Genomic DNA, 22,580 nt, shown 5'->3' on the forward strand with positions numbered 1-22,580 from the left:
TTGCTTTCAATTGACATACCTGTGGCAAGAAGGGCTGAATCACCAGAAAAGGCACAAGCTGTCACCATGCTGTCATCGCTTTCCAACACATGGACACATTCACCAGAGTACTGTGTGTAGAACACAATGAAACGTAATAACATACACTCTACAAATTAAAAACACCAATTATAAAACTTATAGATTCTGTAACACCAAGACGTCAACTGGAGGATTTGAGACAACATATGAGAGATCAATTAGAAAACCATTAACTTCCTAAAATAATGTGCATATAACTTTTGATGCAAACAGTCACTTAATAATATATTACTTACCACATTCCACAGCCTGATTGTCTTGTCAGTTGCTGTGGATGCCAAAATCTCACCAGTGACGGGGGTAAAGCGTACACACATCACATTACCACCGTGTCCCGTCAACTGACGCCACAAAACACAATCTGCTGTAAAGTCATCCTCAGATGGAAATGCTGATATGTACCACAACTTTACAAGCGAGTCATTGCCACATGTTGCCAGCAAATAGTGGGGTCTCTGACCGCTACCATGTTTTGCTGCAATCATACAACGAAGTATCGCGATTCAACGCACTATTACGAAGCAGTCTGCCGACACAATGTGATTTCCTAAGTCCTGATAAGTGAATGCCAGACAGCACTTTGAAACAGCTTGCAAATGCTTTCTGCACCAATCACACACACATCATTTAATCATAAACGGCACTAAACATTATCTGCAGTTGACAGAGGTTTGTTAAGCAGCAACCAAAAACTGCTTTCTCAGCTATGTGCATGTGGTAGCATTGTTCGTGAAAATCAGGTATTAGTGTGGGCAAATGGATACATACATTGCAGTGCGTCTTTGAATACATTGGGTTTAAACTAAACTGAAATGAACTCTACACATAGTTACATTGCGACTTCACTGGTAATTCTGTCATGTCCATGCGTTTACCGCACAACTTTACTGATTTATTTTCTGATCTGTAGAATAATTTATGCATTATTCATTATAACATTTATATTTTCCCACAACAAATTAATATAATCATAATCAACGCGTCCACTGCCACAACCACCATCATCAAGTATTCTCATGCTGGCGATAAATTTCATGTAAGATAAAAATGTATTTTTAAATTAATGTGGCAGAACAGCCATCTATCAATAATTACAGACCAACATGGTGGTCCAGAATTTAGCACACAATATTAGTATCTAAACAGATGTGCATTTAATCCTGAGCACTGCAGCCAACATGAAACATAAGAATCAGTGTAATGACAAATTATCTGAAGACAGGTACACAGCAAATACCTGAAACAAAGTTCAAATTAAGTAAACATGAAAGGAAGGCAATGTCCAACATAACTTTTTTTTTAGTACCATCGGGTTGGAGCCGACCCCTGGTGACATTATGAACAAGTTCCCTCTGACAGGGACCTGTTCATATGTTTCCTAGGCAGATGATCCAGAAGTGGTTTGCCATTGCCTTCTTCTGTGTGTAAATGATGACAACAGAGTAATTGTTGGGATGCCACGGATAAAACGGGGAAGCCCCGGAGGAAAACTCCGTGATACCTGGACCACGGCCTTGCCCAACACAAGTTATAAATCTGGGCACCACCGGGAATCGAACCCGGGACCCCAGGATTACGAGCTCAGCGTTCTGACCGCTAGACCACCGTGGCAACATAACTGTACTATAGCCCAAAATGTGATGGTTATGTTTCTGAATGTGTTGCCATTGTTACCTGTTGTGCCCTCTAAGGGTGAGAAGTCACAGCTTAGCACCCCAAGATCATGAGCATCTTCCTGTGTTAGAAGGCACTGTTCGGAGCATGGAGCTACACACCACAGCTTGACGTGACCATCTGAACAGACTGTTATCAGGTACTGGCTGTCAGGTGAGAATGCTGCGGCTGCTATGGCGTCATTGTGTCCCTCAACCACCCTGCAACGATTTTAACAGTGGAAAGATGTACTCCAAAGCATACCACATACACTTTGCAAATGTGCTCCGAGTGATTTTACATTCCTTGGCCTTGATGGTTCATTTTTTGCAGGTACAAATCCAGAGTTGCAAAGCTACTCACACTACAGATATACTGCATACCATCAGAAATTATTATTATTCACGTGGGAAAATAACGCAAGTAAAATGTACAGACCTTTTCTGCGTCACGTACAATATTTTTGTGGAACGAGTATTTTTTTAAGAAAAATTATCAAACTTTAATTTGATCTTGTAAAGTATGGACATTATTAACAAAAATTAAATCACCTGACAGGTTTAATTAATGTAGATTTGCATTATCAAATATAACTAAAAATTATTCAATGGTCACACAGCCACACCCTCTCCATTGTGCCTTCATTATGTAATTTGGCAAGACTTATATTGCATTGTTTTCAGGTCATATGTTTTCTGTGGTCTTGTTTGTTTCTTAATTCCAAAATTTACACCTAACATATAGTCAGTGTGCTCACAAAGTGTCACAAACAGCAATACCGTGCAGGTTTAACACACAAGTCATAAAAGTTACAGCTGACAGAAAAAAACATTCATTTGTTCCTCATTTAGTTTTCAATTTTCATTAGCATACAAAACTTTATGGCACAATAAGTGTATGTTTTCCTTCCTGATGAAAGAAATTATTTTTTCCTCTGGTAGGTAAACTAATTAAAATGATGGAAGTTAAGATGGTCATGGACATGAGGAAAATTCATACAAAATTTGGGAGAAAAAATATCATGAAAGAAGGCAGTAAAAAAATATTTAAACATATCTTAGGGAAATATGTTGTGGTGATATGAACTCAAGTGACATACGTTAGACTAGGTCCTGAGGCAGGTTTCACAAACAGGAATGAAGAATATTCACATTTTATACCAGGAAGTTAGTTGCTTAGTTATTTTGTTACTTTATGTAGCTCTGTTACGTACAATAGTTGTTCCATTGTCCTAGTGCTCCAAACATATGCCTTCTCATCATCTCCCGCTGTTACCAACAGATGGCCATCAGGAGAAAATCGGCACGTTCGAACACCAGATCCACTGACCTGGAAGCTTGGCCTTCCTCGTCTACCACTCTGTAAGAACGTACGAATGTCTTTCAATGCACCAGAAATGATAATCAGAACTCATTAACACAAAATGTGAAAACTCGGCAATTTCTCATTTTATATCTTTCTGATTTTAAGAATAACAAAAGAGATAAATACAGTTTAATTCGTGTTCGAACTTCGTTGCTAAAAATGTGGATAACATGCTATTATTGACTGTGTGCCCACATGAGTTCCTAAACCTGTGTTGAGAAATCCCATATTACATTTTCATTAGCCGCTCACTGCAAAAACTCATAGTAGCAGGTTCCAATGTGATGTCACGCGCGTATCCCACAAAGATTAACACAATATGATACTTTTCGTAACTTACACCAACATCCCAAAGAATTGTGGACCCATCAAGAGAACAAGAAGCCAGTAATTCTCCATTTGGAGAAAATTCCACCTGGTTAACACCATAGCGATGACCTTCCATTGGAGAACTTTCTGATTCATCAAAACGACCCTCCGCATTGCGAACCCAAAGGCGGACCATCTTGTCCCTACAAATAATATACACAATACAAATGAGACAGACTTTTATTCAAGAAATCGCTTAATTTACTCGCTCACTGTCATATGCTTCTTCCTTTTATACTGCACAGCCCACTCACCCTTCTGTAACCATGATCCAGCCATTCACTATCCGTCGACCGTCATTCAAGTCTCCCGACTATCCTTCTTTCCTACACACAGACCTGCCCCACCAAACTTTGGATTCTTGACATTACCTGGCCTGACTCTGCACCTCGCTTCCACCTACAGCTGGCAAATAAACGCGGATAATTTCTTCTCTCTCGGTCCAAATCCAGCTTCCCCATCTCTCTACCCCACTTGGAGAGTCCCTAATGGCACGGACTCATTCTTTGACTCTGACTGGCCAATTCCCCCTAGCACGCCCTTCCTCTGACTACATAAACTCTCCACTTTCCAGTACCATCACCCGAACTCTGAAAATGCTGATAATGATTTTCTTTGACATGTTGGTTATCTACCTACAAGTCTGCTTGGCATCACAACCTGGGAACAACACTGTCTTTTTACAATGTAATCTAGCCCCTCTTGTAATCTGTTTATCCAGATTTATTTTCTTAAATTTCACAAAAGTTATGAAGGACGTAGGTACTGACCCAGAGCCTGAGGCGATGAGACTACTGCTGTAGAAGGCACAAGTGTTCACAGCTCCACCATGTTCCTCCAGCCTCTGCAATATCTTGACAGTGTTCTCATCGACCTCTGCCTGCTTCACAACTTCCTGCTCCTGCAGGTTGCAGCACTGTACAAAAACATGGGTATTTCTCCACAGCTTGGACAAACAATTCACATGTAGACGGAACACTTCTTTTCACTCATCCATTGCAAACAAAGACAATAAACAAAACATTAGATAAAGGTACAGAGGAATAGTAAAAGTAAAGTTTGTCCCACTATACGCCATGTAGGCGTTTGGGGGGAGTGGAGGTATAGCTCCTCTCTTCCTTGACCTCGGCACTAGATGGGGGTGAGTGGTCAGCATCACGCCCCGGCCGGCTTTACCCCCGGGAAAGGACCCCGGTACCCATTGTAGAGGAGGCTGGGTGGGCCCCAGAGCCGGTCTGGACGCAGAGGCTAGAGGAAAAATCCTCTGCCCCCGTCGGGGATCGAACCCCGGTCATCCAGCCCGTAGCTAGTCACTATACTGACTGAGCTATCCCGGCTCATACAGAGGAATAGTAAGAAGTTGATTAATTCCAACAGACTACAGGAATAGAGCATGAAAGCACTTTTTTATACAACCCTCTCTTGTATCTACGTGAAAATAATTCAGAAAGTGGAGTAGTTTTAGTGTCAACTTACCTCTGAATTGTTATTGCAAAAGTGACTCGAGGCATTGCATGGTTTCACGAGCTCAGATTCCACACTCAGGTTCCTTCCAAGACTCCACACCATCACAGATTTGTCATTGGAGCCTTAAGGCAAATTCATATTTTTAATTTAAACAAAATGCCAATATAAATTAAATTTTAAAGAATTCCACTTAATAAATTTTCTGACAAGCACACTTTCGCCACCAAATAGCAATTACTTAAAATGTATTATGCCACATGTGTTTCACCAACATGGGGCTATCCCCACTGGTTCTACATTTGGTTCAACCTTACATGTTAAAACAAATCGTCCTAAAAACTGTCATGCACATCATGCAAAGACCACATGAAAATGCACAAAAGAAAACATAACTTCTACAACTACTCAGAAGTGAATCTGTATTTCGCATTGAATTTGACAAGCACTGTGCATTACGTTTATCTTCAAAAGATAGCAACACATTTTCACAGATGCTCTAAGAGCTAACAAAAAAGTGTATTACATTGTACAGGATGCTACACCCACGTCATCTGATCCGGACATCCGATTTTCTAACATACGAAGAAACAAATGACGCTATTGCTCACCTTAATATTTTAATAACTGTGTATAAAATTACAATTCATATATACAATCACTCTCAGGGACCATTTGTTGTGGCAGAATGTAAAACGTTTGTCCCACTACATGCCATACAGGCGTTTGGGGTGAGTGGAGGTATAGCTCCTCTCTTCCTTGACCTCGGCACTAGATGGGGGTGAGTGGTCAGCATCACGCCCCGGCCGGCTTTACCCCCGGGAAAAGAACCCCGGTACCCATTGTAGAGGAGGCTGGGTGGGCCTCAGAGCCGGTCTGGACGCAGAGGCTAGAGGAAAAATTCTCTGCCCCCGTCGGGGATCGAACCCCGGTCGTCCAGCCCGTAGCTAGTCACTATACTGACTGAGCTATCCCGGCTCATGCTGTCAGCTGGTACTGCTGCATACATGCAGAAGGCCGCGGCAAAGCACGCTGCCTGCGTCGCCATGACTACTTTGTCAAACAGGATGTGGTGGATACTGTAACATCTTCGCTACACAATACGTTCTGTAATGTCATTCCTTAACAGACATGGGACAAAAAAGTCTACTAAGAATGTGGAGGGAAAGGCCTTAATTAAACATTTTTCTCTACTTTGTTTCACCCTATAACAAACATTAACATCCTGCTATTATTCAATCTGAATGCATTATATTTCAAAATAATCACAGGTTAAATACGGTACTGTGATCTAACCTGCGAACCTAACCACAATTATTTATATTGTATTCATGGGAAATTTATTTACAACTGAAGAACAAAATTCACTGTGTATGCAATTATGTAACTTCCTGTATTTTGCAAAATCTGACATACTTTTCGACTAATTTCCATTCTACAACATTAAAGCTTATTAAATAAATTGTTATTGTCCAACGGAGGTTACTGAAATAACACTTCATTGTTTTATTGTCGTCTTCTTCAATTAAGTTGATTTACATACCTGAAGCCAACAGGGAACTGTCCCGGGAGAAGGCGCAACACGCGACGTACCTTGAATGACCCTCCAACACAGCGATGCAGTTACCACTGGTCTAGGAATAAATCAGACGAAGGGAAAATGTTAAAATATCGCTTCGTGTTTGTCATACGGCAAGCGGTTTGGTGGTCAGGCAAGGTCTACCATCACTTCCCATTTTATTCTTTGACAATTTTATTAAAGAAACAAGGTCGGTCAGAACCTGGAGTTGGTATTCACAGAACAACAAAACAGACTATCAGCCAACAAAGCTTGAATGCTAGTTTCTTACAGGTCTCTGTACACCGAGATAAGAAATAACTGTGTCAGTAACACATGAAAAGATATAATATGGCGCTAACCACATCTAATGTTAAAAATAAAAGTCATAAATAAGTCTGTCCAGTACAATCACATAAAAAACATAACCAGAGGAACTCCTGAAACATCGCGCATACACCCCAGACAACTTATAATGTCCAACATCACAATAATAAATTAACCATTATCACATAACTTCAAGGAATCAACATTTATGAAAATATACTGATATTTCTTAGTTTTCATAAACTTTTGGAAATTAAACTTTTGAAAGTAAACCACCATCATAAAACACATAATTAAATAACAACAACACTTATACATGAGAAAACTAAAACTAGGGAGGGAGAAATTACATGTGACAAAACTTCTTTTGTGTCAAAACTAGTACAGGAATGTATACACGATGAGAGTAATTACATGAGCAGTAGGATGAAATAAATAAATAAACAAACAAATAAATAAATAAATATGTGCATGCATGCACAAAGTTCCATACTTTTCATATATTTCATACATTTTTCTTCTGAATACCTTATTACATCCAATTATTCCCATTACAAAAAATAAAAGTCTATTAACTATGGTTCTGTCCATTTTCCAGGAATGTAGTCTGAAAATCTGACGAGGATATACGAACAGACTCATCATTGAACATAACGAATCAATCACCACCTCCCTCACGCTGTCATACCGCACTTATCCCAAATAACAAATAACTCACCTCCCAGAGCCTGAGAGTTTTGTCGAGGCTGGACGAAGCTAGGTAGCTGCCCCCTGGCGAGAACCGAACGCACATGATAGCCGACGTATGGCCCTCCAATATGCGGTAAACAGACAACTCGCATGGCGTCATATCAAGGTGCTTCACATATTGACCCACAAAAACATGCCATAACTTTACAATATTATCATTCCCACAAGTTGCTAACAGGTAGCGGTGCCTCAGTGAACCATCCTCATCTGTGAACAGAGACACAAGCTAGAAAATTACCTCTTCTACTTTGAAGACTGAGGTGGTAGATTTTTCCAAAACATCTGTAACCACAAGAAAGATTACGTGACTTCACAACCGAGAAGACCATAATCAAAACTACTAACTTAAAATATTGTAATTTTAAAAAATCATAAGTATTTAACTTTATAGTTCTAACAACAGTGTACAACTGAATCCACTTGAATACTTCTTCCTCACTGCAGTCCAGTTGACTGGATCCAAACTCAAAGCTATTAATATGTAGACGACATTTAATCAGTCCTTTCTTAAACTTGTAAACAAGCTTCTGCCATCTTTACAAAAAGTTTCAATCATCAGTCAGTGTTTGGTCACCTGATTTACGGAAACAAGTATTTTTTTATCAGCCTGTAACTTGCTTCAAAGCATTCAGGAAATACGGACAATCTTTTGCGAGGGCAAATTTTAGAAAACACCGAGAATTTCTGTTTCTAGACCTAGTGAAAGAGGCACAGCACTGTATTGGGGTTTGATAGCAACTGGGAACTAGATGTTCTGCACCAAGGACTCAATGCCCTGATGATGGAGACAGCAAGCACCTCTGAAATCTCAATAAACTTCTACCAGACTCTTCAGTGCGAGAACCAGAAGACAGCCGTCTCCGATTTTACACATTTTCATCCCCTTTAATTCCAGTTTTTAAATAACTTAGAAATACTGATTATGTCGTGAGTTAATTAATTTTTTGTGAAAAGTTATTTCTTTAAAAGAGCGTACTAGCTACAGGCAGGATGGGAATCAGGTGGCCAGTCCTTACAGTGTTGTGAGTTTCTAACGTGTTCTTCCAGTCTTGGCTGCAGAAGCTCATGAGCTACCACTCACATACCAAGGAGCTCCTGAAGAGGTGAGAAGTCACTGCTCACAACACCTAGGTCATGTGCATCATCCACAGACGCAAGGCACGCTACAGCATCTCCGTTGCCTGTATCACTCCTACATGAGGCGTGCCAAACTTTCATGACGCCAAGCGTGCAGGTCGTCAAGAGGTAGTGTGAATCGGGCGTAAATGAGACGGACTGAACAGCACCTTCATGTTGCTGGAACATCCTGGAAAACATTCACACACCCTGAAGATGGCAGTCTTCTGGGTTGTAGTGTCATGTAATCTGGTATAAGCTTACCAATAATGGGGTCATTGCCCTGATGATGGAGGCAGCAAGAACCTCTGAAACAGTGGCAAATTTCTGCCACACTACATGACGCTACAACCCAGAAGACAGTCATCTTCAAACTCACTGCTGTGAAAACGTCAAATTCTACTTCGTCAGACATTCTGCTTAAGAACACCAAACAGAGTCCAGTGGCAATTAACGCAATCCAATTATCGGCGTAAAGAGTCATGTCATTCGTCTAGCTGTTGCTTCTACAGCTTTTTAATAGTCTTTTGAAAACATTACAGAAGAAGACTATCAGAATTCCTAATCAAGTGTTGTCTGCTGCATGTCAATATACTATCATAATGTCTCATACTGACATCAATATCAAATCCTTAAATGGTAACCCGAGCAACCTGTAGTGTAATTACGATAAAATATACAACTGTCGCGTTAAATGTTACACTACCCCAGTTTATTTTACCTTCGAAGGTACTTATAATGTGATAACGGTATAGATACGTTGGTATATAAGTTACCTGACAAGATTTCTATGAACTAAGTCCCACACACACACTGAACCATCATCTCCTGCTGTGACGAGAAGCGTCGAATCTGGCGTGAATCGGCAAGCTCTCACCGCCCCTCCACTAACCTGGATAAAAGTGTGGATCCGAACTCCAGACTAGGGAAAACCACAAATAACTCAGTTATATCATGGAGACCACAGACCGAAATGAACAAAATGCTGATATAAAAGTACGCTTTGCGCCAACTTGTCCGATACAAACTCTAAGACTGAAAATAAATAAATAAATAAATAAATTATTTTTAAAATAATTTCTGTTTATTATACTGTTCTCAATCATCTCTTGAAAGAGTTCTTAACACAATGTATGTGTGAAGTCTGGAATTTATATTTTAACACTAAGTTCCAGATACGGCAATAAATAAGTTAATATTAATTTTAAATATCACATTACACTGCATGTTAAAAATTATAAAAATAACTTTATTTTTAAAGAATTACTTTAATAAATTCTTCCTTCAACGTGTCATATTCAGGTATGGAGTCTTAAAATGTCAGCAGTATTCAGAACATATATATATATATATCAGATGCCATGACAATACGCTACATCAGACAACAGGTCAGTCAAACTTCTGTAGTTATGATACTTAAAAATAATCTACTAAGTGAGATTTCAGGTTCTCACAATTTTGAGTATGAGGACGAATGTCTTCTGGGTTGTTCTACCATACTACATGATGTGCAACAACCCAGAAGTCAGCCATCTTCATAATCTTCTACTGCAGGCTACTCCATTCACATTCCGGCACCTATAAACCTGGCCCCACACACCCTATCGGCATATTCATCGCCCTGATGACGGAGGCAGTATGACCTCTGAAATGTTGGTTAACATCGACCAGACTACACAGCGCAACAACATTATTTATACATTTACAAATAATTTCCATATAATTAAAAACAAATTAGATATTTGCTTTACCATTTTCTTCTAATCTAACAATACATTTGAATGCATAAATAACCAGTTACCTGTAAAGCAAAATTCAGGGTACCAGAGACCAACACTGGAAATATAAAGGACGTGATATAGATAACAAATGCAAGAATATATACAGAATAATTTAGAAAAGGTACAGACACAGGTAAAAGAAGAGTGCTTATAGAAAAACAGGGAAGAAATTTGTTGGGTCTGTACAAGTACCGTTGATAGTGGTCGTTTATATTCATTGTAATCTTACATTTGGGTGAATATGATATTATAATACAGTTTGTTCCTTATAATAACATCAGATGCTTACACGGACATTCCAGAGCATGGTGCAGCCATCTATAGATGATGTTGCCAACATGGTCCCTTGTGGCGAGAATCGGATGCACGTCACGCCATATTTGTGGCCAGTCAGCGGAGAGTATGACATGTCTACGTACCCTTCCCCAACATTCCACTCCCATACTCGGACGGTTTTATCTCTGCAACATTCATTGTTTTTAGAAGTTGTGTTCTTCTCGTCTCATTGGTGGGACCATTCAATACAAACTTTACAGAAGGCAGCCTGGTTCAATAATTACACTAAATAACTATTAGATCGTCTAAAAATGCAATGTGAAATGGATGTTGCTTAGTACATCAGTGGTTATGAACTGAACACACATAGGGGAGGTATTCAATACCTGCATATTTCATGTTTAAAATTAATTAACAGATTTCAATCAATTTTGGTAGTGCAGGGGATTTACACTAAATGTTTTTTGGTTTAATTTAATTTTGGTACATACTTGTCCAATGTAACACCCACTTTTCATAAGGAACCAAGCAATCACACAATTATAAAAATAGATAAAACAGATCAAGTATTACCCAGTGATATATCACGGTGAGGAAAGTAGAGTAATTATAAATGTATTAAAAGAAAATAATACTGTACATAAATATGGCAACTAAGATTTCAAACAAACTGTCAAAATTTCTATCTAAATTTTAAGATATCTTGTCTACAGAATCAACAAATTTTAATACTGGAAGTGCAATCATGTGTAGTAAGTAAACATGTCTAGGCAGAACGTGAGTTTATGCCATGAAACATTAATTTTATTTCACTTACCCTGATCCTGATGCAAGGTAGAAATTCCCACCAAAATCACAGGATGTCACATCACTTGAGTGTGCCTGCAGAGTCTGCAGACTTTCAATGCTTTCACCAATCGACATCATTCTAATCATGTGGTTTGAAATTTGGAGATTTCTCTCCACAAACTACAAGGGCAGGGAACACATTCAGCAGTGTTTTAGGATGCAATAAACTGAAACACCAAAACCAAAAAAAATCGTGATTTGCATAACAGGAAATCTGATAAAAGCTCAAGAAGATAATTAACATCCTGCAATGGAGAAGGCAGCATAAAATATGCTATATACTATCGGTTGGACAAGTTCATAAATTGGGTGTTGGCTACATAAAACACTGTTATTAACAAGTAACAGTGATAAAAATACAAGACAAAAGTTGTAATTCACACACTGAACTTTATCTTAGATTTCAGAATGGTGATCAGATAAAAGGCATAATCTTCAGATCAAAGATTTACCATTGCACCACAGATGGAAGATAATATCACTGGCAAGGAAGGCACGTGAAAGGAATTTGATTTTGTTAGTTAATGTCTGCATGTATGTGTATCTCTACATGTACTAATCACTTCACACACTCAAAAATGTGCAACCCTTGTGGTATGACCAAGAAATGTAATTTACAGATTATTTAATTCATCACTTCCAGAAATTCATGGACTAATGCTGCTTATTGAGAGATATGCTGACGTGAAAGAAATCCCAGTGCCTTTTGTAGACGATATGTTAATCCTTGTGTACACAGTGGAGTCCAGCACTGTATTGAACGAAGATGCCAATTCCATTATAGGACACTAAATGACATTTCTCAAAACCGCAATAAATATATGCAATGTATTTAAAAAATACGCCTCCAGGGTTATGTACCTGTTATTTTAAATATTTACGAGTTATGAATCTATGTAAAATTGTAGAACACTACACACACTCCCTTCCCGTCCTTCGTTCGTATTCGTGATATCTCCGAGCGCAGATGATCCTATCGATTACCTAGTTTACACATTTCACACGCGAGGGCATCGTTGTTGTGATTAACTTTGCCATCTACAGAACAAACATAAAACTATTAAAGCACATACTGAACATTAAAACCACATGCATCATACGAAAACGGACCCTGCTAGAAAATAAAAGAATCGAGCTTTGCGCGCTTCGGCAACAGATCGGAAATGCGCACATGGACCCTTCCCTCTGTTGCATCTGTTACCTAACAAAAAATTTCAATCAAACTGTTATGAGACGTAACAGTTCAATCCATGACGGCGTGTAAAGTAACTTCCGGTTCTCAATATCAACTAAATACGACATAGTCAGTCATTGTGTTAAATATGAAAGAAGGTACACGAATATATTCCATATCCTTACCCCTCAACAAACTAGAAGTGGTTGTGACCAACAATTTCAATCACAAAATTTATACGAGGTGCGATCGGAAGGTTTCCAGACTGCGCGTATAAAAACCCGTACACTTATCTCAGGTATTAAATTCATCCATCACCCTCGAAGTAGTTCCCCTGGGAGTGAACACAACGATCCCAGCGCCGCTGCCAAGCCTGGAAGCATCCCTGGAAATCTTTCTTTGTCAGCCTGTCAAGCACCATCTGCGATTCTGCCTGAATCTCTTGCCAAAGACTCGCCAAAACGGCTACGGAAACCTATGAAATGCTAAAGCAAGCATTTGGGGAGTCCGCAATGGGTCGTGCACAAACTTTTGTGTGGCATTCACGTTTTAAAAATGGCCGAACCTCTGTCGATGATGATGACGAGCGTTCTGGACGACCATCTTCGAGCACAACGCCCGAAAATGTTACGAAGATTCGGCAGGCCATTCACGAAGATCGACGTCGTACCATCAACGACTTGTGCGACATTGTTGGGATAGGCTATGGGACCTGTCAGCTGATTCTAAAGGAAGAACTCCACATGCGACGCATCCTGTCTGAGGACCAGAAGCAGAATCGACTTCTCGTTTGTCAGGAGCTCAAAGATCTTGCAAGAACCGACCCCAACTTCCTTTCTAAGCTCCGTGTGACTTCTTCCTCTTCCCAAAGATGAAAATTCAGCTAAAGGGAAGGAGATTTGAGACGATAGAAGAGATTCAGGCAGAATCGCAGATGGTGCTTGACAGGCTGACAAAGAAAGATTTCCAGGGATGCTTCCAGGCTTGGCAGCGGCGCTGGGATCGTTGTGTTCACTCCCAGGGGAACTACTTCGAGGGTGATGGATGAATTTAATACCTGAGATAAGTGTACGGGTTTTTATAGGGGCAGTCTTGAAACTTTCCGATCGCACCTCGTAGATACCATAACCTTGGTTATCAACCTTCCTTCTCATTCCTTTCATTTCTACTTGCATTTTAGTTGCAATTTCTTTGACCGAGATTAAGAAAACGATGTGTTTAATTAGATTTTGTGTGACAAAAGACATAAGGGAACCCTGAGAACGGGAATCAGCGTAACCGAGCAACCGGGATCTTAAAGGATTAGCTGATTGAAAATATTTTTATTTATTTGTGGTTTATTAATCGACGATCTTAGTAACTCATAACTCTGACTCTAACCTACATGCAGTCAAAATGACATGCTTATTGATGGATAATAAATTGGAACATGAGTTGGGTAACTCTGTCAGCAGAGTGCCTGAATACGAACTGGGCGATCGTGGTTCGATTCCGGCAGGGATAAAGGATTTACTTTCTAGTCTCTGCGTCCAAACCGGCTTAAGTTAAGGCACTATCCTGGCATTTGCATGGAAGAACTGACGAAAGACGTCCATTCTCTTGGTTGGAATTTTAAACCGCGACCCCTCGAATACAAAACAGGAGTGCCAACCACTCGGTTTAAATCCCAGATTGGTCACGCAGGGATTGTGACGTAATTAATCACTCATATACATGAGTTTACAGTTTGGTGAGAATTAACCAAAGTTTCCCATGTAAGCTTGTTAGGATTGAGGGCAATATATCATTTCGTGGTGTGTAATTTAGGATTCTTCACATATTGGTCGGAATCCTTTTATCATTAAAAGATAATACCAGTCGCATATCAGAAACTTCAATCAGGATGTACAACGTCTGAAAATTAAATAACTGGACTGATGTTATTGTGCGACTTGCAACAGGGACGAATTAGTGTGTCGTTAAATTCAGTTTCTTTCATGGTTACATGAAGTACTTGATTGCTGAGATAAATGCATTTGTTTATTTGGTCTACAACATGGGCTAGGGACAAATGAAATTCTGAGTAATCCAGTAACTTTCATTGTAATCTCGTAAAGAATTTAGTGGAATTGAAACGAATTGAAAAATTGACAGTGGAACCACTGTTCCGGAGAATCTGACGTAACTGCGCAAACGCAGTAGTAGCGGGAAGTGCGATGCGCCTTTGTTTGTATAAATAAATGTTTGTAGAACCTAAACCATTTGTGATATATAAAATCTGAAAACAGATATGGAAAGCTCAAGAGGTAATACGCATTTCGTTCGCAATATGTCCAGATCCATCTCTTACAGTTTTCGAGAGGCGGGCGCTTAACGTGATGAACAATAATAATAAATAGGAATCCCTAACCTCAAACTTTGTTCAATTGTAAGAGACCACGACGTCCACCCGCAATGACCAATTTAATCAAAACTAAAATGGAGAGAGTGGAGGACAATATCACAGATTTCTTAATAATTCTTATATAAGATAAGTACCTGTGATATTCTAAAACGTTTTTACCAGCACAAAATTATCTAGTCTACGACGCACTTCTTCTACAAGCGATTCACAGCTCAGCTCTTTCCGCAATAACGAAAGCGGATTGTTGACGGCAGTAATGAAACACAACAATGTCGAATAAACATATGACATAACAATTAGTTTCTTAGGTAAAGGAGTAAAGCTTTGTTATGCACGCAGGAGTTCATATAAAAACTGACCATTGTCGGTCCATATTTACACATTGTTGGTATGGATATCACACATTTTCCTAACGCTGTTTTGAAGAATGTCCCTTCCGTATAGACGTATTTACGTCAAAAAAAATTAGGTCTACAATTCTTGTTGTACATGATATATTCGAAGCCTATTACAATTATGAACCCCACTTCCTCACAATTCAGAAATCTAGGCTTTATAACAATTCTTTTCCAAGCCAAAGTTTTACAAAAATTTGCCACAAAAATGTCTGCATGCTCTTAATATTTATCCATGCTACTCTCATGTACAGTCCATCGTATCCTCTTAGATGTAACTATCTTAACAACGGGGTAAACTAAGAAATGCGCACAAATCACAGAGTCCCTCTTTATGAAATATCATACATTTATCGCCCAATTATTTAATTATTCTTACATGAAATTCTTTTCCTCAACATTTCGTGTTCAGACTCGCGCCTTTTATGTTCTCTGAAATCGAGAAACTAAATTTCAACAACTCCATAGAATAGATCCCCTGTTCAGAAGCTAACAGTCACTCAGCTAGTCATAAAAATTCATCTCGTTTCATTGGACCGTGTCCACCAGGTCTCACTATCGGTTCTTAATTGAGCCATACAAATCCAGTCCACACCCTCCACTCAATTTAAGTTTCATCCATTTTAATATTATCCTCTGCAAGAACTTAGTAGATATAAGCCACTCTCGTGTTGTGAAAACTGTGTAAGCCTATTTGTTTCGCAAGTCAACTAATCCTCTTTATTGAACACTTCAGCAGTCTCGTATCGGGAGGCATTTCGTTCAGAAAATCTAGTAAAAGCCAACAGAAACATCAGAGCGTTTGATCGTGCGTGAAATTTGCAAAAGATCAGCCCTGTAAGTGTTCTTAAAACGGACAGTTATATGACGGTTAGAGTGTTTGGATTGTGGACAATGTCTATAGATTGAACACTTCATAATTTGTAACGTCACCCTGCATATGGACACGATCTCGTTTTAGCTCTGTTGCTCTTTCGAGAGATCGATTATCAACATTATATTATTCTGTGAACCAATCGACAAAATGCAATTTTTAACACTAAGTTAATTCTAGTGACATTACAACTCCAAATGTAGTTACGAGCTGAACATAAATGAAAATATTTAACAAATAAAGAGCACATTCCACATTGTTTTGAAAACAGTGGGTCCAATTATGATAAATTACATGTTACGTGATAGATTGTTTAGGTTGTCGGTTTAAGGCTAGTCGATTCAGCTACACTGGTTATTTGCGACTGTTTAATATATCAAAAAATTAAAACATACCTCATAATACAACTTGAAGTTGGATTTATCTTGACAGCGACATTTCATCCATACAAGATTAAGTGTCACACCGTCATGATTCGACACATCGTATTCACACGAAGGAGATTTCGGTGATCCAATACGTCGATAAGACCATCTTTCACCAGTAACAGAAAAGACTCGACTTTCTAACCCACAAGAACTTAACAAGTTTACTAAGGCTAAGTTTAATACATTTAATGTGTTTAACACTGAAAATAACCAGTGCATTTGAGTCGACTTTAAACCCATTAGCTAACCATCATGAAATGAGATGTCGCATTTGCCATTTATATGTTCTAATCTCCATATTATTTCCACACCCACGTTCCATCTTAACAACGAATGAAAATGTGCCCTGTATTCAAACATCCCTCCTCTCGGCACATTGTTCTCTCGTCTGAGCATCCCTCTTTAAGCAATAAACAATGTATCATATCCTTTTACCGAAATGAAGCCCTCTTACATATATATTCAAAACAAGCACATATATAATAACGCGATGTAACTATTGTCTGTTGTCTTAAAGCTCATTTTGTGCTCAATTATCTGCAAAGAGGATTTAAGGAGTCTAGCAAGCCTACACAGAACCAAAATGAGGTAGACTGAGCTCTTCAAAGCACAACGAAAGTACTAAATTACGTTAATAATTGAAATTGTAATGTTGTTCCTTATTCATGATGGAATTGGATGGCCAGATTTAAATTCCTCGCAGATAAGTATTCGGGTAAGTATCTGAAAGTAGACCCGGGATTCAGGGGCAGTCTGCACGTAATGGTAGAAAGAATCGAGCCACAGACTACACATAACAGCCAACCACTTTATCGACTGAGGTAAAGTGGACCAAGACTTCATAAGCTTGGACCTCAGAGTTTGATGCACGAAAATTGATCATACAGCGAGCTTCAGAATTGTTGGACTTGAAAATTGTTTTTTTTTTCGTAAGTGCAGATTTCTAGACATTTAATGTCCGAAGGTTATGACACCAAATGTCAGGATCATTAGACACAAGTTTACATGACAACAACAGACGAATGCAATGAATTGCTTATGTCTAGTCACAGAGTTTCAACAAAAGTTACACGTACCATTTTAATACGACCCAGCAGTAAGAGTACTTAAGTTTAGTGACGAGGGGCTTCATAATACAGTGCGTTCACTGAAAAAATCGGAAATCAACTGTCACTTCCCGACTTCCGGCAAGAACTACGAGGTGCGATCGGAAAGTTTCAAGACTGTGTCAATAGAGGGCGAACCGGATGTAGTACGAGCTTCTGCCGCTAGGGGGTGCGGCCTACATTTATAGTGAATCAGTGTGCCAGCCGGCATCATCGAATTAACATTTATGTCTTAGTTACGGGCGTTTTGGTAGTGAATTACACCGACCCTCCTGCGATTTCGGAATGGCGTGTGCATCAAATTTTGCCAAAGACTCGCCAAAACGGCTACGGAAACCTATGAAATGCTAAAGCAAGCATTTGGGGAGTCCGCAATGGGTCGTGCACAAACTTTTGTGTGGCATTCACGTTTTAAAAATGGCCGAACCTCTGTCGATGATGATGACGAGCGTTCTGGACGACCATCTTCGAGCACAACGCCCGAAAATGTTACGAAGATTCGGCAGGCCATTCACGAAGATCGACGTCGTACCATCAACGACTTGTGCGACATTGTTGGGATAGGCTATGGGACCTGTCAGCTGATTCTAAAGGAAGAACTCCACATGCGACGCATCCTGTCTGAGGACCAGAAGCAGAATCGACTTCTCGTTTGTCAGGAGCTCAAAGATCTTGCAAGAACCGACCCCAACTTCCTTTCTAAGCTCCGTGTGACTTCTTCCTCTTCCCAAAGATGAAAATTCAGCTAAAGGGAAGGAGATTTGAGACGATAGAAGAGATTCAGGCAGAATCGCAGATGGTGCTTGACAGGCTGACAAAGAAAGATTTCCAGGGATGCTTCCAGGCTTGGCAGCGACGCTGGGATCGTTGTGTTCACTCCCAGGGGAACTACTTCGAGGGTGATGGATGAATTTAATACCTGAGATAAGTGTACGGGTTTTTATAGGCGCAGTCTTGAACCTTTCCGATCGCACCTCGTACATACAGCTTTTCATTAGCAGGTTTCTTTTGTCCAAAAGTGATCCAACAGACCAGCGTTTATTAATTAAGTTCACGCATGTCTGTTGTGCTCGGAACTGTAATCTCTGGAAATTTAAAATTAAATTTTCTCCGACACTTTTAGGCGGACCCACATTTCATATACGATTCATACGGGGAAAAAAAAAAGCACGCTGTTAAACAGTATCTTAAAACATATCCACTCACAATAAACTAATACTTATATAAAACGATGTTAGACACAGTTTCACTGTTCTGTGAACAATTTTAGGAGCAACTGCTGTTAACGCCTGGCGGTAAGTCATGCAGTTCCTGACGCGAGTCGGGATGTGACAGTTGCGTTATTATTTTTCAGTGAACTCTCCGTATTTGCGCGTCACATTGGTGATGTAACGTCTCAGTTTAGAGGTTATCAGTTATTTTTTGACGTAAATACGTCTATAAGGAAGGGTCATTCGGCAAAAATGTGTAACAAGTGTATTTAGGGAACGTCGTGTTTACTCGGAATTGTTGTTACCTAGAATAACATCCTGGAAACCGGTCATCCTGACTTGAATTTCCTCAGTGCATCCAAACGAACGGTGAGAATATACTTTAAACAAGCTACGATCTCATCTTTACACATTTCCTCCAGTTCATCACAAAGTAAGAACACGTAGACGGAAACTTCATACATGCATGTTAATCCTCCCTCTATATTATCTAACATTTCTCTTCATTAATGTAGATGGGCAGAGTTTCTCAGTTTTTACAAGATTATACATTGTTTAAGGTTAATTATTACGAATTGCGTTCGAAATATAAGAGCACCGTATCACTTAAACTGAGAATATTACGTGTTTTGTACAATTCCTTTAAGCTAAGAAGAACTGCATTGTCTTATAACTGGAAACAATACACTGAGAACAAGATATTAATTATTTAACGAGAGTCCGTCTATTGTTATTACGTTGCCTGAACCTGATAAGGAGAGGAAAATTCCGATAAATATAGCTGTAGTACAACCACGACTCAAAGCGATGAAGAAAATAAGGTTTAACCTCAACGCCCACACTAATTGCGTTGATTAAACCCTCGTTCTTTTATTACCTCATATACGTAGTATCGACTTGCGATCGTAAAAGGTCGATGTTGAAGTTCTGAAGTTGTGGCGGAGTTTCAGGTGGTCTTAGTCGAAAAATAAGAAATTGTTGTCTGCTTTCTTTGCATTCTGGAGGAATACAAAGTCACAATGGTTAACAATGTGTCCCACCTGCTTTAACAATCAATAATTGCATTCTGTATTTATGGGTTCTGTATTGTTCTCAGGCCCAGGACGGGGTCCGGTCGAGGGGTTTGGTGAATTCGGTGATGAACCTTCGGGTTCGGTAAGCCATCTAGTTGGTTAGTTGTATTGTTCTCAGTGTAAACAGGGATCATTTCCTTACACAAGTTAAACTAGTTGATATTTGTGATGGTAAAAATTATTACATATACTTAGACGAGTTTCGGCTTCAAATTCTATGAGTCTGTTCCTGGGGTCTCGGGTTTGATTCCCAGTGGTGCCCGAATTTATAACTTGTGTTGGGCAAGGCCGTGGTCTAGGCAACACGGAGTTTTCCTCCGGGGGCTTCCCCGGTTTCTCCGTGGCATCCCAACAATTACTCCATTCACACACAGAAGAAGGCAATGGCAAATCACTTCTGGATCATCTGCCAAGAACGTATATGAACAGGTCCCAGTCCGAGAAAAGGATGGAAGGATCCTGTTCATATGGACCTGTCGTCAGATAGAACACTAAATAATAATAAGATGAGGTGGTCTAGCGGTTAGAACACTGGCCTTGTTAATCCTGGGGTCTCGGGTTCGATTCCCGGCGGTGCCCGAATTTATAACTTGTGTTGGGCAAGGCCGTGGTCTAGGCAACACGGAGTTTTCCTCCGGGGGCTTCTTCCCCGGTTTCTCCGTGGCATCCCAACAATTACTCCATTCACACACAGAAGAAGGCAATGGCAAACCACTTCTGGATCATCTGCCAAGAACGTATATGAACAGGTCCCAGTCCGAGAAAAGGATGGAAGGATCCTGTTCATATGGACTTGTCGTCAGACAGAACACTAAATAAATAAAAAATAAATGGTAAATATATACTAAACAGTTAGTAAACAATATCGTGGTCGCATTTTTGGTATGGGAAAGGCATTATGGGATTCTCCTTTCTTTATGAAGTTGGCAATTGCCTGAACTATTCTTTCCTATTTCAATTTCAAGAGTTGGCTGTACTCCCCTGTGTACGGATAAGTTGTGATTATACTGATAATTGTTATTAATTTTTGTTTTCGTTTAGTGTCGACGGTTGGTATCTAAATCAGAACTTCCAAAAATTTAATAAATGAACTTCAGACAATGGTCAGTATCTAATATAAAAAGGTAGTCTGCAATGAACCAACCATTGTTACAAACCTTCAGAGAACAATTTCTTTGTTTGTTTTTTCAATGCCATTGCATCCGTATTTCTGTCCGTGCCATCTGTAATGGAGAAATATTATCTGAAAGCTTTGTTCATTATTGAAAATAAAATGTCTGATATCAATTCCAAGTACGACGTTTATACGTACTCAAGAACAAAATATAGATTACAGTTTGAACACTGCAGGCCAAGCTTGTAATAATTCACGTCATTTAAGGACACGGCTCCCACTGGCGTTGTTTCATAACACTGGCCACCAGAATTGACAGAAGAGAACAATAAAGTCGGCCATGTCACGAAGGAATTCCTCTAATAATAGGGACTCCCTGGAGAGAGAGAGCATCGCTCATACGTACAGACCACACGTTGTTTCCTTCAGCATCGGTGATTGCCTTGATTTTCACATGAGTTATTACAGTAGGCGCAGATAATGGTCGCCCACCCATCGGCCAGCAGGAGAGACATCTCGCGGTAGAAATTGTAGCCTTCGGCCCTCTGTCGTGTGGCGTTTGAACTTCTCAATTTCTTCCGCGTTAACTTACTCGTATTTTCTCCCAGGTACATCACAGAGAGAAATCAGACGCAGGAGAGGTTTAATACAAAGAGAAGTAGAAGGGAAGTCAAGTTTGGGTTAGAATCGTGGATAGACGGAGAAAAAGGAAGGTTAACAGAAGATTATTAATTTCATTATAAATGTTGAAATTACAATTCTGATAATTAAGTGACTTAGTGACCTCTACAATAAGGAGATAATTTTGGTTAATTTAAATCGACAGGGATGCATGAAAATCTCGTCTAATTGGTGTTGAAGTCTTGAGCCCCGTGCCTAAAGAGAACTTCACCATTACAAAGTTGATAAAACGGTATGTCTGATAATCGGAACCTCCCTGTACATTTAAAAGTACGAAAATATTTTATTTTCCACAGATCAAAAATTTCCTGAACACCCTGTACACATACAACAGATGCTTGTGAAAGCGCCTGAAGAATCACACCATTTACATTCATATGAAGCAATTCCGAGTCGTTCAATTTGTTACAAATGGGCTCTCAGAACATCTCTTTGAAGCGGATGGAATTAAGTTAAATTTACATTTGAAATTAATTTATCAAACATCGTCTTTTAAGACAGTTATTATTAAAGCTACCACTTGTTCGTAATACAGGCTGTCCCAAAAGACGT

General features: G+C 39.5%; 1 protein-coding gene across 5 annotated transcripts in view; it reads right to left on the reverse strand.

Moving 5' to 3' along the window:
• LOC110831603 (WD repeat, SAM and U-box domain-containing protein 1) overlaps positions 1 to 22,580 on the reverse strand; it is a 195,203-nt gene that overhangs the window by 16,207 nt on the left and 156,416 nt on the right. For 3 of the 5 annotated variants that reach the window (XM_087360836.1, XM_087360835.1, XM_087360838.1), the window contains 13 exons: positions 11,558 to 11,756; positions 10,754 to 10,925; positions 9,460 to 9,605; positions 8,653 to 8,873; positions 7,536 to 7,774; positions 6,476 to 6,566; positions 4,945 to 5,057; positions 4,239 to 4,384; positions 3,440 to 3,611; positions 2,948 to 3,093; positions 1,756 to 1,955; positions 318 to 556; positions 20 to 110 (listed from right to left, as the gene is read on the reverse strand). In XM_087360836.1, coding sequence (XP_087216962.1) covers positions 20 to 110; positions 318 to 556; positions 1,756 to 1,955; positions 2,948 to 3,093; positions 3,440 to 3,611; positions 4,239 to 4,384; positions 4,945 to 5,057; positions 6,476 to 6,566; positions 7,536 to 7,774; positions 8,653 to 8,873; positions 9,460 to 9,605; positions 10,754 to 10,925; positions 11,558 to 11,676 — 2,095 coding nt within the window. In that variant the 5' untranslated portion in view covers positions 11,677 to 11,756. Of the gene's footprint in view, positions 1 to 19; positions 111 to 317; positions 557 to 1,755; positions 1,956 to 2,947; positions 3,094 to 3,439; positions 3,612 to 4,238; positions 4,385 to 4,944; positions 5,058 to 6,475; positions 6,567 to 7,535; positions 7,775 to 8,652; positions 8,874 to 9,459; positions 9,606 to 10,753; positions 10,926 to 11,557; positions 11,757 to 12,041; positions 12,065 to 12,450; positions 12,610 to 22,580 lie in introns of those variants that run through there. The other 2 variants (XM_087360834.1, XM_087360837.1) reach the window with 2 other exon arrangements.

The sequence above is a fragment of the Zootermopsis nevadensis genome, unplaced genomic scaffold, assembly GCF_977971745.1.
Source record: "Zootermopsis nevadensis isolate Lab colony 2312 unplaced genomic scaffold, Znev_1.0 Znev_ptg000050l, whole genome shotgun sequence".
NCBI lineage: Eukaryota > Metazoa > Arthropoda > Insecta > Blattodea > Termopsidae > Zootermopsis > Zootermopsis nevadensis.